The 13313-nt window shown below is 41.5% G+C and overlaps 1 protein-coding gene across 1 annotated transcript in view; it reads right to left on the bottom strand.

Moving 5' to 3' along the window:
- The window catches only part of PCNX2 (pecanex homolog 2 (Drosophila)), a 294055-nt gene that overhangs the window by 157274 nt on the left and 123468 nt on the right, over positions 1–13313 (bottom strand). The window contains 2 exon segments of the mRNA XM_021074292.1: positions 7790–7886; positions 10260–10369. Coding sequence (XP_020929951.1) covers positions 7790–7886; positions 10260–10369 — 207 coding nt within the window.

Here is a 13313-nt window from a genome sequence, read left to right as displayed (position 1 = left end):
GACATGTCTCCATACCTATGAGTAGAATGTTTGGATCATATGGTGAGTCTAGGCTTAACATCGCCTTTTTTTTTTTTTTTTTTTTTTTTTGCTTTTCCTGTGACCTGTGAACATTCCTGGGCCAGGGATGCAGCTAAGCATCCTACAGTGCACAGGACAATCCCTGACAACAGAGAATTATCAGGCTCAGCATCCATAATGTGTGGTGGAGAAATCTTGATTTAGCAGTATCCAATAAAGGTCTTAATTTGCATTTTCCAATGGCTGATGATGTTGAGCATTTTTCATGTTCTTAATTTTTAAAAACAACTTTGACAACAGAATCAAAAAGATGAAATCTTTGGGGATAAACTGACAAAAAATATACAAGATCAATATATTGAAAACTACAAAACACTGCTGAGAGATACTAAAGAAATAAATGGAGCGATACTCCGTATTCATGAGTTTGAAGATTTGATATTGTTAAAGGGTCAATCTTTACCAAATTGGTTTGTAAATTCAATACAACTTTGTATAAATTGGCAAGCTAAATCAAGAATTTATTTGGAAATGCAGTGGACGCAGACTAGGTAAAATAACTGAAAAAGAAGAACAAAATTGGAGGACATTCAATACCTGGCTTCAGAAATTTTATGTGCAAAGTTACAGTTATCAGGTATTGATCATACTGGCACAAAATATACGTTGAGATCAACTAAATGGAATAAAGGGTCCAGAAATAGACCAATACATGAACAGTCAACTGATTTTAAACACAGGTGTTTGTAAAGTAGGTAAAATGACACTTTTTCCCAAAATAAGGTAAGGGATAATTTTTTTCAACAAATGTTTCTGGAACAATTGGAGAGTCATCTACAAAAAACAAAATAAAATAATAAAAAAAAACCCTCCTCAACACTGACCTCACATCAAAATTTAATTCAACATGCATCATAAACCTGATTTAAATGATCCAATTTCTCAAAGAAAACATAAGAGGAAATCTTAGTGACCTAGGGTTTGGCAAAGCTCTCTTGAATAAGACACTAATAGCTGGAACTGTAAAAGAAAAAGTCATAATTTGAACTTCATGAAAATTTAAAACCTTTGTTCTTCAAAAAACATTGTTATAAAAAGGAAAGACAAGTCTGGAGTTCCCATCATGGCACAGTGGGAACGAATTTGCCTGGAAACCATGAGGCTGCAGGTTTGATCCCTGGCCTCGCTCAGTGGGTTAAGGATCCGGCATTGCTGTGGGCTGTGGTGTAGGTTGCAGATGCGGCTTGGATCCTGTGTTGCTGTGGCTGTGGTGTTGGCCGGCAGCTGTAGCTCCCATTAAACCCCTAGCCTGGGAACCTCCATGTGCTGCAGGTGCAGCCCTAAAAAGACAAAAGACAAAAAAAAAAAAAAGAAAGAAAGAAAGAAAGAAAAGACAAGACGAAGACTGGGGAAAATATCTGCAAAACACACATCAAACAAAGGATTTTCATCTACGGTATATAAAGAACTTTACAACTCAATAGTAAGTTCAATGACTCTTCCCTATCCCCATTCCTAGATGCAAAAAGTTTGCTCTGAGTCACCAAAGGTGATGGCAAATGGTAATTATTCAGCTTTTCACTCTTGGTGCTAATTAATAAAACTATAGACCACTCTCTTAATATTGGAGAAAGTAAATCAGCAAAATAAAAAGGAATGATATCCTCTTTTTCCTACAGCCACCCAAAAAGCAGATATTATTTTGCTCCAAAAATTTTATTTTCGAAAATATTTTTTAAAAGGAATCTTGAGGATTTCTGCTGTGGTGCAGTGGGTTAAGAATCCCAACTGCACTGGCTTGGGTTGCTGAGGAGGTGTAGGTTCCATCTGGCCTAATGCAGTGGGTCAAAGGATCCAGTATTACTGGATTCAACCCCTGGCCCAGGAACCTCCATATGCTGCAAGTATGACCACTAAGGAAAAAAAAAAAAGGGAATCTTGAAAGACAACTGGAGCAACTCAGAGATTGTTGCTGTGTTTTCTGGGCCAGTATTTTTGCCTGTGAATGCTGAACCACAGTTTTAGCTGTAATCACAATGTATACGAGTTTTTCTATGAACATTTTGTTGTAGTCTAAACTTAGCATACATATAATTTTCTACCTTTTTCAGTAATAGTTTCTTTGTAAGCATTATAAATATTGTATAGACTTACTAACAGATACTTAATGGCTAAATAATCTCCATTTTCTAAAGCCATACACACACACACACACACACACACACACACACACAAAGGGTCATAGGGGACACTCAAAGCATTAATTTAGTGAATGAAACTGAATACAATATTAGGTTGCTTTCATTTTTTTTTTAACCAAAATGGATTTTTCTGCAAACATTGTCTTTTATGCATCTAAATATTTTTCATGTTTTGAATGAATTCTCTAGAAAAACTGTAACAAATAGATTTACTATATGATAGGTCATGGATATTTTACAATTCTGGATACATTACGCCTTACCAGATGACTGTAATAATTTACACAAATACAAACAACATCTAAGAAATCATCTTGTCACAATTGGCAATATATGACTATATGTACCTTCTACTTTATAAATACCAAAATCTTTCCAAAAGGGATATACTAATTTACACCACCCCCAGCAGCATGTGAGTTTCCTTGCTCTATGCTTTTGTCAACATTTAGTATTGTTAGGACTTTAATTTTTTTGTCAGTCTGGTTGGCATGAAATGGTAACTCAGTATGGTTTTAGTTTGGTTTCCTAATTTTTTTTTTAATGATAGAGAAGAAATATTTAATATTCAGCTTCATCTTAGTACAACCTTATGTTTCTTTTTTTCCTTATTATTAATTAGATTGCATACATAGTCATGGTTTGGTCATTTCTATTTCCTTTTTTGTGAAGTGAGTATACACGTTAATTGAGATATCTGGCTTTCCTCTTGATTTATATAAAATTCCTATTTTATATTCAGTATAACAGGAGTGCTTTATCAACTATACATAATTTTTAAATTGTGTCCCCATTCTGTGGTCTGTTTTCTTAAGTCTCTTTCTTTTGGTGTTATTTGATTAATCAAAGGTCATGACTTTAATGATTTGAATTTTTGTGTTATTGTGTTAAAATTTTTTCCTACCCTGATATCAAAAAGATAATTTCCTTTATTATGATTCTAAGTGCTTTCTGGGTTTGTCATCTCATATTTAGATGTATTATCCATCTGGAATTGACTTTTCAGGATAGTGGCAGAGGAGTCATATTATATTTTGTTCCTTATGAAGAACTATTTTTTTCATTCCACTTTTCCTTCTGTATAAGATTGGAACTTATGGTTAGTTACACTAATCATTACAACACACAGTTAACTCTTACAGTCTAAATTTAATCAATACTTCAATTTATCTCCTGGATATTACCAAGAACTTTCAAGTCTTGGAGTCCACTTCTCCTCCCATTCAAACTTGTATGGTATTGCAGTCACATATTTCAATTCTACTTTTTCTTTTTAAGTCAACCATACACCCTTATTATGGTTTTATACAGTGACAACTCATTTGATTTACTAGGTATCGGCCACTTTCTTTTCTCTTTGTGCTTTCCTGCAAATTAGACCTTCCATATGAGATCACTTTCTGAGTTATCCCTCAGAATTACATTCAGTGAGAGCCTCTCAGAATTTTTCTAAAATATTTTTACTTTGTCCTCTCTCTTGAAAGATATTTCATCGGGCATAGGATTCTAGCTTGGCTGATTTGACTATATGTGCAATCTAATGAATAATCAGGAAACTCCAAACTAAAACCACACTGGGAGTTCCCATCGTGGCTCAGTGGTTAACGAATCCGACTAGGAACCATGAGGTTGCGGGTTCAATCCCTGGCCTCACTCCATGGGTTAAGGATCCAGCATTGTCATGAGCTGTGGTATAGGTCGCAGATGCGGCTCGGATCTGGCGTTGCTGTGGCTGTGGCGTAGGCTGGTGGCTACAGCTCTGATTCAACCCCTAGCCTGGGAACCTCCATATGCCACGGGTGCAGCCCTAGAAAAGACAAAAAATAGACAAAAAAAAAATAAAAATAAAACCACACTGAGTTACCATTTTACACCAACCAGACCTACAAAAAAAAATTTAAAGTTCCTATAGTACTAAATGTTAACAAAAGTGTGGAGCCAGGAAACTCATGTATTGCTGCTGGTGGTGTAAATTAGTAGATGCCTTTTGGAAATATTTTGGTATCACAAAGTCGAAGAACTTCAACATATCAAACTGTCTTCTGGTTCATCCTCCCACTGAGAATGAGCCCTAGTGTCCCAGCTTGATGAGCAGGGGCTCTCTCTCCCCTTGGACACCCACCTTGGCAGGCATGGACTTTCATTCCCTTCCCCACAGCTGGAGGGCTGCAAACTGCGGCTCAAGGTCCCCTGGTTAGACAGATGTCCAGGTTCCTGGGCTCCCTCAAATTTTGACTGGATCATTCCTTATTATTTTGTCAGTTTTTCATGGCATTTAAAAAAGATCTTTTGGGAGTTCCCGTCGTGGCACAGTGGTTAACGAATCCGACTAGGAACCATGAGGTTGTGGGTTCGGTCCCTGCCCTTGCTCAGTGGGTTAACGATCCGGCCTTGCCGTGAGCTGTGGTGTAGGTTGCAGACGCGGCTCGGATCCCGTGTTGCTGTGTCTCTGGCATAGGCCGGTGGCTACAGCTCCGATTCGACCCCTAGCCTGGGAACCTCCATATGCCGTGGGAGCGGCCCAAAGAAATAGCAAAAAAAAGACAAAAAAAAAAAAAAAGATCTTTTGTATTTTCAGCTTCAATCAGTTTGGTTATAATAATTTAGTCTTCCATAATACCAGAGATGTAAACATCTCATTTGCGATCTCTCGCTTTCTGTGTCTCTGTGTTGGCGGTGTCTGAAGAGGGATTCGCATGTAAAGCTTTTTTCCCCTCCCACTGCTAAACAATGATCAAAACACCCTACTCTGAATAATCAATTCTTGAGTGTGATGTGTAATTTTCACACCATACATTCCTGTAAATAATTTGCCTCCTTTCTGTTTTACTGACTCACTAATCCCATTCTGTAATCTTGGATGAGTCTCATATTTTTTTCCTGATGACTCAATCTTTACAATGTACCCTTAAATCGCCAAGGGTCAAGTTCCTCTTTCTTATTCAAAATCAGAGACAAGGAGGGAAATTTTATTCTTGCTCTATGACAGAAAAGGCATCATATACCAAACTCTAAAAGCTGGACCTAAACGTCCCATGAAAATATTGTAATTAGATGAGATGACATTTCAGAGAAATGAACACACACATCAAAGTACCTACAAGTTATGTACTCTACATTGTATAAAGCACTTTTAAGTATATTAAAACCAAGTAAGGCAACACCTAATCCATCATGGCTCATCACACTAATGAGATGCTATCAGGGTCTGCTAGGCAAATGTCTTGTCGGATTTGATTGTAATTCATTCATTATCTTTACCGTAATAAATCAGAAAGTATCTTCATCATTCATGAAATCAAGGACTATTTGGGGGGAGATTTTTTCCACAGATAACTATGGGAAACTCTTGGGTAGTCTTCAGACCACCCTGTGACTTTGGCAGAAATTGATCTGGGAATGTGAGTTTGAGCTTGGCCCTGTAAGTCTCCTGCTAGAGACCAGGTTGTTGATGCAATGTTTGAAAGTCAAACATCTTCTCTCTTTCTTACCTCCCATCTCATCAGCCCTGGAAGCTTCACCTCACACCCTGCTTGTAAGTATACCTCAGCTTTTAAAATTAATGATGCAATTATACAGTGCTGCATGAAAAAATGCTAAACATCACTAATTATTAGAAAAAGGCAAATCAAAACTACAGTGAGGTACCACCTCACACCAGTCAGAATGGCCATCATTAACAAGTCAACAAATAACAAATGCTGGAGAGAGTGTGAAGAAAAGGGTACCTTCCTATACTGTTGGTGGGAATGTTAATGGGTACAACCACTATGGAAAACAGTATGGAGGTAGTACCTCAGAAAACTAAATATAGAACTACCATATGACCCAGCAATCCCATCCCTGGGAATATATCCAGACAAAACTTTCACTGAAAAGACACATGCACCCCTATGTTCACTGCAGCATTATTCACAATAGCCAAGATATGGAAACAACCAAAATGTCCATCGACAGATGAATAGATTAAGAAGATGTGGTACATATACATGATGGAATACTACTCAGTCATAAAAAAGAACAAAATAATGCCATTTGCAGCAACATGGATGGAACTAGAGACTCTCATACTAAGTGAAATAAGTCAGAAAGAGAAAGACAAACACCATATGATATCACTTATATCTGGAATCTAATATACAGCACACATGAACCTATCTATCTACAGAAATGAAACAAACTCATGGACATGGAGAATACACTTGTGGTTGACAAGTGGGAGCAGGAGAGAGTGGAATGTACTGGGAGTTTGGGGTTAGTAGATGTAAACTATTGCATTTGGGGTGGATAAACAATGAGATCCTGTTGAATAGCACAGGGAACTATATCTAGTCACTTGTGATGGAACATGATGGAGGATATTGTGAGAAAAAGAATATATATATATATATGTATATGAGTCATTTTGCTGTACAGCACAAATTGGCAGAACATTGTAAATCAACTATAATAGAAAAAATAAATACCTTACAAAAAACAATTACACAATGCTGAATGTCAATTATATCTCAATAAAACTGGAAGGAAAAAAATTAAAGAACTAACAAACCCCACCCTCATTCCTAGTAAATGATTTGTGTTTTGATGCCCTGTGGTGAGAAACAAGCCTCGATGCTTTGGCTTGAATTTAGCTCAAAGGCACAGAGGGCTGAGTATTAATTCTTTTAATGCTATCATGCTGGCTATGAGTCCTGCACATTGTCTCAAAATGGCACATTGCAATTTAATTCATCTGAACTCATTGGAATGTACTGATCACCCAGTGCGTGTGAGGCCCTGGTGCAGTGGAGACCAGGACAAAGGAGACATGGCTTCTGGTTGGAGGATCATGCAATCAATAGACCATTAACTGCATTTCCTTTGAGCTATCATTCCTAAAAAAAAAAAAAAAAAAAATGCAGGAAAAGCATAAGAGGGAGACATCAGACTGCTCCACTCCAAGCTCAATAGTCAAATGGGAGATTACATAATCAGTGAGCATTTCTTTTCAAAGTAATAATGTTTGGAGCTCAATACCAAAGAGATCCACCTGCTCAGAGGGTGTTTGAAACTGCCCCAAGCCACTTTCCTGGTGAACAGAGAGACTGTATTAGTTTTTTACAGCCTTTTATTCTCTTCTTCCTTCCTTCTTTTCCTTTCATGCATTCCAACCAATATGGTGGCTCCTTCTGCAACAACCCAGACATAAGACCAAAGCCCAAGGGCCCCTCACAAGGGCTGTGCACATGTCAACCTTGAACCAAAAGACCCTGGAAAGAGTGCCCTGAGCTCAGTACAAAGCTGAGGCAGAAGATGTGGAGAGGACTGAGGCGGGGCACACATCAGGAATGCAGTTTGGCTGAAGGTTTAATTGGCAAGCTTGGATACATGTACATCCCACCTGCTGCTTGGGACCAGCAGGGGGCAGAATTGCCTGAAATATGCAGGCAAACTGCATGCGCTGTGGAGGACCTAGGGAACACCTGTGACAGGTGTACGCAGCATCCGCCTTCGAGAGGCTCAAAGGATCCACAGCCGAATGGTCCATTCCACACCAGGCCCTCCATTACCCAACACCAATGTCTCACCACAGATTCCTTCATCTTCCTGGGGAGAGGATCTGCAGCCAGCTCTTCTAGATTTTGATGTAAAAATTTATGAAACAATCTGCACTGAAGAAGGGACCTGAAAATGGAAGAACACACAGGTTTTATTTTTTAAAATCAGTGCCTACTCCAAGGATTGAAGGCAACAACTACATCTCAGACCTCCTACTCACAAATGACAAAAAGCCAGTGCTCTCTCCTTCAAATCATTCACAATAAAGAAAAAGGGGTGCAACACTGTCAACCAACTATAATGGAAAAAATAAAAATCATTCCAAAAAAGAAAAAAAGAAAAAGAAAAAGAGGTGCATGTGCAAGTGATCCCAAAGACAATGGCTGGATTTTCAAATTCTACCCTGATTAAAGCCATTAAGGGCCACAGGTACCCCTGATTGTCAACAGCTAGTTAAGCTCACAGACAGGCTCTATTTTGGCCAGAATTCAGTTAAATGTTTGATAAGAAAAACTGGGCAAATCACATTTAACTTTTCCTATTTTTCCATGCCTTTCACTTTACTGCATCTGACAGCCTGAAATTATATTTTTTCTGCCCCCCAGTGGTTATGGTTATCTTTTAAGTGTGGACAAACTACCCTAGATGATTAATATCTGATCAGATTGATTGATATCTGAAAGAAACTAGGGTATCATGTGAAGGGTTTGCAGTTCCAAAATGCATATATATCAAAGATTCAAAAGACAAGAGGGAAGACTGGAAAGTATATTTTCTTTCTTTTTTCATCTTTTCTAGGGCCATATCCACAGCATACGGAGGTCCCCAGGTTAGGGATCTAATGGGAGCTACCAGCTGCTGGCCTACACCACAGCCACAGCAACACAGGATCTGAGCCGCATCTGCAACTTACACCACACCTCACGGCAATGCCAGATTCTTAACCCACTGAGCGAGGCCAGGGATCGAACCTGCAACCTCATAGTTCCTAGTTGGATTCGTTAACCACTGAGCCATAATGGGAACTCCAGGAAAGTATATTTTCAAGTGACTAAGGATTTTATTTCTTATTTCTTTTTATAGCTGCACCCACAGCATGTAAAAGTTCCCAGGCAACGGACTGAATCCAAGCCATAGCTGCAACAACACAGGATCCTTTAACCCACTGCAGGTATTGAACCCATACTTCCACAGCGACCTGAGCTTCTGCAGTAGGATTATTTTAGTTCCCCAGACTAGGAGTCAAATCAGAGCTGCAGCTGCAGGCCTACACCACAGCTCATGGCAACACCAGATCCTTAACCCACTGAGCAAGGCCAGGGATTGAACCTGCATCTTCATGGATACTAATCTGGTTCATTACCACTGAGCCACACTGGGAACTCTAGTGTTTTCCTTTTTTCTTTTTTGTTCTTTTTTTTTTTTTGCTTTTTAGGGCCACACTTGTGGCATATGGGCGTATGGAGGTTCCCAGGCTAAAGGTCCAATAGGCCTACGCCACAGCCACAGCAATACAGGATCCCAGCTGCGTCTGTGACCTACACCACAGCTCATGTCAACACTGGATCCTTAACCCACTGAGCAAGGCCAGGGATCAAACTGCAACCTCATGGTTCCTAGTCAGATTCGTTTCTGCTGCACCATGATGGGAACTCCCTCTTTATTTTTTTTAATGCGGTTGGATTCTTAACCCATTGTGCCACAGCAGGAACTCCCAGGATTACTATTAATGCATTTTAAAAATTTGGCACAGACTTCACTTTAAATTCAGATGGCACCGGCCATCCTGAAAACAAAAACAACAGAACAAAACAAAACCCTTTCTTGGAGTTCCCGTCGTGGCTCAGTAGTTAACGAATCCGACTAGGAACCAAGAGGTTGCAGGTTCGATCCCTGGCCTTGCTCAGTGGATTAAGGATCCAGCATTGCCATGAGCTGTGGAGTAGGTCACAGATGCAGCTCGGATCTGGCGTTGCTGTGGCTGTGGTGTAGGCCGGCAACCACAGCTCCGATTAGACCCCTAGCCTGGGAACCTCCATATGCCATAGGTATGGCCCTAAAAAGACAAAAAACAGAACCAACCAACCAAAGAAACCAAAAAACCCTTTCTTTTCAGAGACGCCAAATCTAGTCTGCCTGAGGCAGCTGCCTGGTGTAAACGCAGCAATGTAGCTTGGAGAACCCCGACAGGGTCTGTGTTGTTGAGGTTACGACACACCCAGGGAAGGTCAAAGACAGCGCTGGGGTGCAAGAGGCCATCTGTTGCTGGCGTTGCAAGTTTTACTCTGAAAGCACCAGAGCAAAGATTAAATGTGCCCTAGATGTTGAGCCCCGATTTTCAGGCGTTTCTGGTCCGTCCTGTGTTTCTCTCACCCTCATCCTGGGACAATCTGGATTCACAGGGAAAGAGTCCAACCATCGTGAGCACTGGATGAGAGAAGGAGGCTGCAAGACCAGCAGACAGCTGTGTGTGTGCACATGTGCGCGTGTGCTACTCACAGAAGCACAGAAGGGTCGCTGCTCTGTCTGCTCAGATGGTAGGAAAGTGCTACCAGGAGACCGCAGAAGGCTGAAAACAGCGCCGGGATGTGCTGGGTGCTCCATGGTTCCTGAGCAAAAGATCAGAGAGTGCGTCACTCAACGGCTGGGTGAGGAATAGCGGGATGGTGCCCTGGGACACACTTAGCACGCGTCTCCAAGGTCCAGCTGGATGGACATGCTGCCTCATGACCACCCCTGCCAAGGGACACTGAAGCAACTTGATGGCCTCCAGAAACCTTCCCCTAAACATACAAGCATAGATGTTGCCAAGGGACAGGAGGCATTTCAAACGAGTTATGAGAAGACATTAACATGACCTTTTCTGAAATTCAGTTTAGGATCTTTACAACATTAAACACGTATTGCCTCTTTTGAATTCAATATGACACTTAATGATGATCAGAATTGTATTTCTTTTCTGTTTTCATTGAAACACAGTTGATTTACAATGTTATGCTAGTTTCGGGTGTACAATAGAGTGCTTCAGTTATACACATGTATCAATACATTATCACACATATATAAATAGATACAGATTCTTTTTTCTTTACTTTCTCTTCCATTATGGGGTACAGGATGTATTTCTTAGCGTTTATTTAATCAATGTTTTAAAATATTTTTGGTCATACCCATGGCACGTGGAAGTTTCAGGGCCAGGGATGGAACCCCAGACACAGCTGCAACCCCAGACACAGCTGCAACCCAAGCCAGAGCAGTGACAACATCGGACCTTAGCTCACTGAGCCACCAGGGAACTCCTTTAATCGATGGTTTAAAAGGTGTAAAACATGCCAAAAGGGCATAAGAGATTGGATCGATTAGTGGACTGAAATGAAACCCAGGAGAAATTTAAAAGTTAAAGACAGTCCTCTGAAGAAAGAGAAAAATTGTTTAAAGTGAAACCAGCAAGATACGTCACAATTAATCAAACAGAAGCACAGATGCCAGGAACCAAGGCGCTGTACTCAGGGCGAAGAACGGACACCAGGTACAGGCATTCCCGTGAGCTGCTTGGGAACTGGTGTCTGTATCTGGAAGCTGGCTCTTCTTCAGGATACAAGCATGTCCTCACACAAAGGGAAGGAAACTTCTACACATTTAGCCTTTCCAACCCCCATCAACAGAACCTGCCAATGCCTTCTCAAAGCTGGATCCAGGAGAGGACTCCAAGGCTTCTCTCTCAAGGTTTTGATCCCTTAAATCACCAAGTGTTTGAGAAGGGCATGCTATTCATTATGCTTAGAATCAAAAACACAAGTCACTGAGTCAATTGAGCTCATATTGTAGCTGCAATGGCTTTGCTACGCTGAAGGGGTGAATGTTATGTTGGGTAGAGAGAGGGATTTTCTTTCTTTTTGGGTGCTTCATTTTCCTAGACATTAAAACGCATTTCTTGTGTCTCTGCCCCAGTGAAAGTTCAGGACCTGGGAAAGCAGCATCTGGAAGGAGACCCAGGCTCATGGACCCGCGGAGCCTGGAGCTGGACAGGTAGGGGGCGAGGCTGGTTCATTACACACCTTCAGCTGCCCCCCTCCTGGCCACACCCCTGCCTCTGGCAGGGCTGCCCTCTGAGCCTCCCAGGCCAGGGTCCCGAGTGCTGGCACAGGGACTCTCCCGGGCCCTCCAGGCACCAGGGCTGTGCCCATTATTTTCCTGATTCTTCCCATCAATTTTGTCCGCAAGTTCTGGTGCAGTGATAAAAGCCTTCTCCACCCTACTCTGCTCCTCCTTTTGGAGTTTCCTTCAGCAGAGCCCCCTCTTTCTATGTCCACTTCATCCCTCTTCAGGCCAACCCCCTGCTCACACCCACCAAGTCTCTTAGTCCACAGACATCCTCTGGCTGGAAGACAACATCCTCTCTTTTCATTGGTTCCTCCAGCCCTGCCCATAAACCCGCTGAAGTTGCCGACACCTTTATGAAACTATGCGACACCTTTATGAAACTAATGTATATCAACTACACTGCAATAAAATTGAAGTTAAATTAAATTAATGAAATTATTTTTTCTGACTGCATCCAGGGGATGTGAAAGTTCCCAGGCCAGGGACTGAACTCTCCTCACAGCAGTAACCCGAGCCACAGCAGTAACAGTGCCGGGTCCTTAAGCCTCTCAGCCTCCAGGGAACTCCTAAATTAAAATGAATTTTTAAAAAGAAAACCAAAAAATTTAAGAAATAAAGTGCAAAGGCCCCCTTTGCCCAGTTATGCTGGAAAGACACAGTGATCTCCCATCTCCTTCAGACCTGCCCGGCCTTGCAGGAGGCTCCATATCAGCATTATCCCATAGGGCACCTCCCCCGGAGTCAGCACCTCCTCACAGAATGGGCTCCGAGCTGGGCAGACCTGGACTTGAATCCTGATCCAGCCAGGTTAAGCTGTGTGGCCTGGGTTAAGTTACTTAGCAACTCTGAACACTGGTTAATTCCCTCTTCTATAGAAAAAGAAAATTATATATATGCAAGGGATGCTGAGAGGGTACTTTTCTGACCTTGGGCAAATTTTTTAACTTTGGGGTATGGGAGGGTTCAATACAGCCCCCACTTAGTCACTGGTACCCAGTTCTCTGAGCCAGACATCTGGGCTGTTTCCTTTCCATCATTCCCATAGTCGGCTGGTCCTAAGGTGTCATTGATGCATCTGGCAATGCACCTCCAATCTGTCCCCTCCTTTCATTGCATCCTCCACTGTCTCGTTCCAGCAGTACTGTTAACAGCTTCATTATAGGAGGATGGAATGTCAATCTCCACGTCCCTGCCCCCCATAGACCCCAGAAGTCATCCTCTGCATAACAAAAGAGTGGACCTCCTCCCATAAAAGGCAAATCAGTCACATGATGGCTCTTCACTCAGTATCTTTCGGTGATTCCTCATTGCCTACAGCAAAACTACTCCAGCGAAAGCTACGAAAGCCAATTAGGATCTGGCCCCAGCTCCACTTTACAGCTTCCTTCCTCGCATTTATGATACACACAGCAGTAAAACCATAAAGATGCATTGCTGGCCACTCTGCCT

Source organism: Sus scrofa, chromosome 14, assembly GCF_000003025.6.
Source record: "Sus scrofa isolate TJ Tabasco breed Duroc chromosome 14, Sscrofa11.1, whole genome shotgun sequence".
Taxonomy (NCBI): Eukaryota; Metazoa; Chordata; class Mammalia; order Artiodactyla; family Suidae; genus Sus; species Sus scrofa.
Note: the sequence above shows the minus strand (reverse complement) of the source record. Positions and strands in the feature narration are given on the sequence as shown.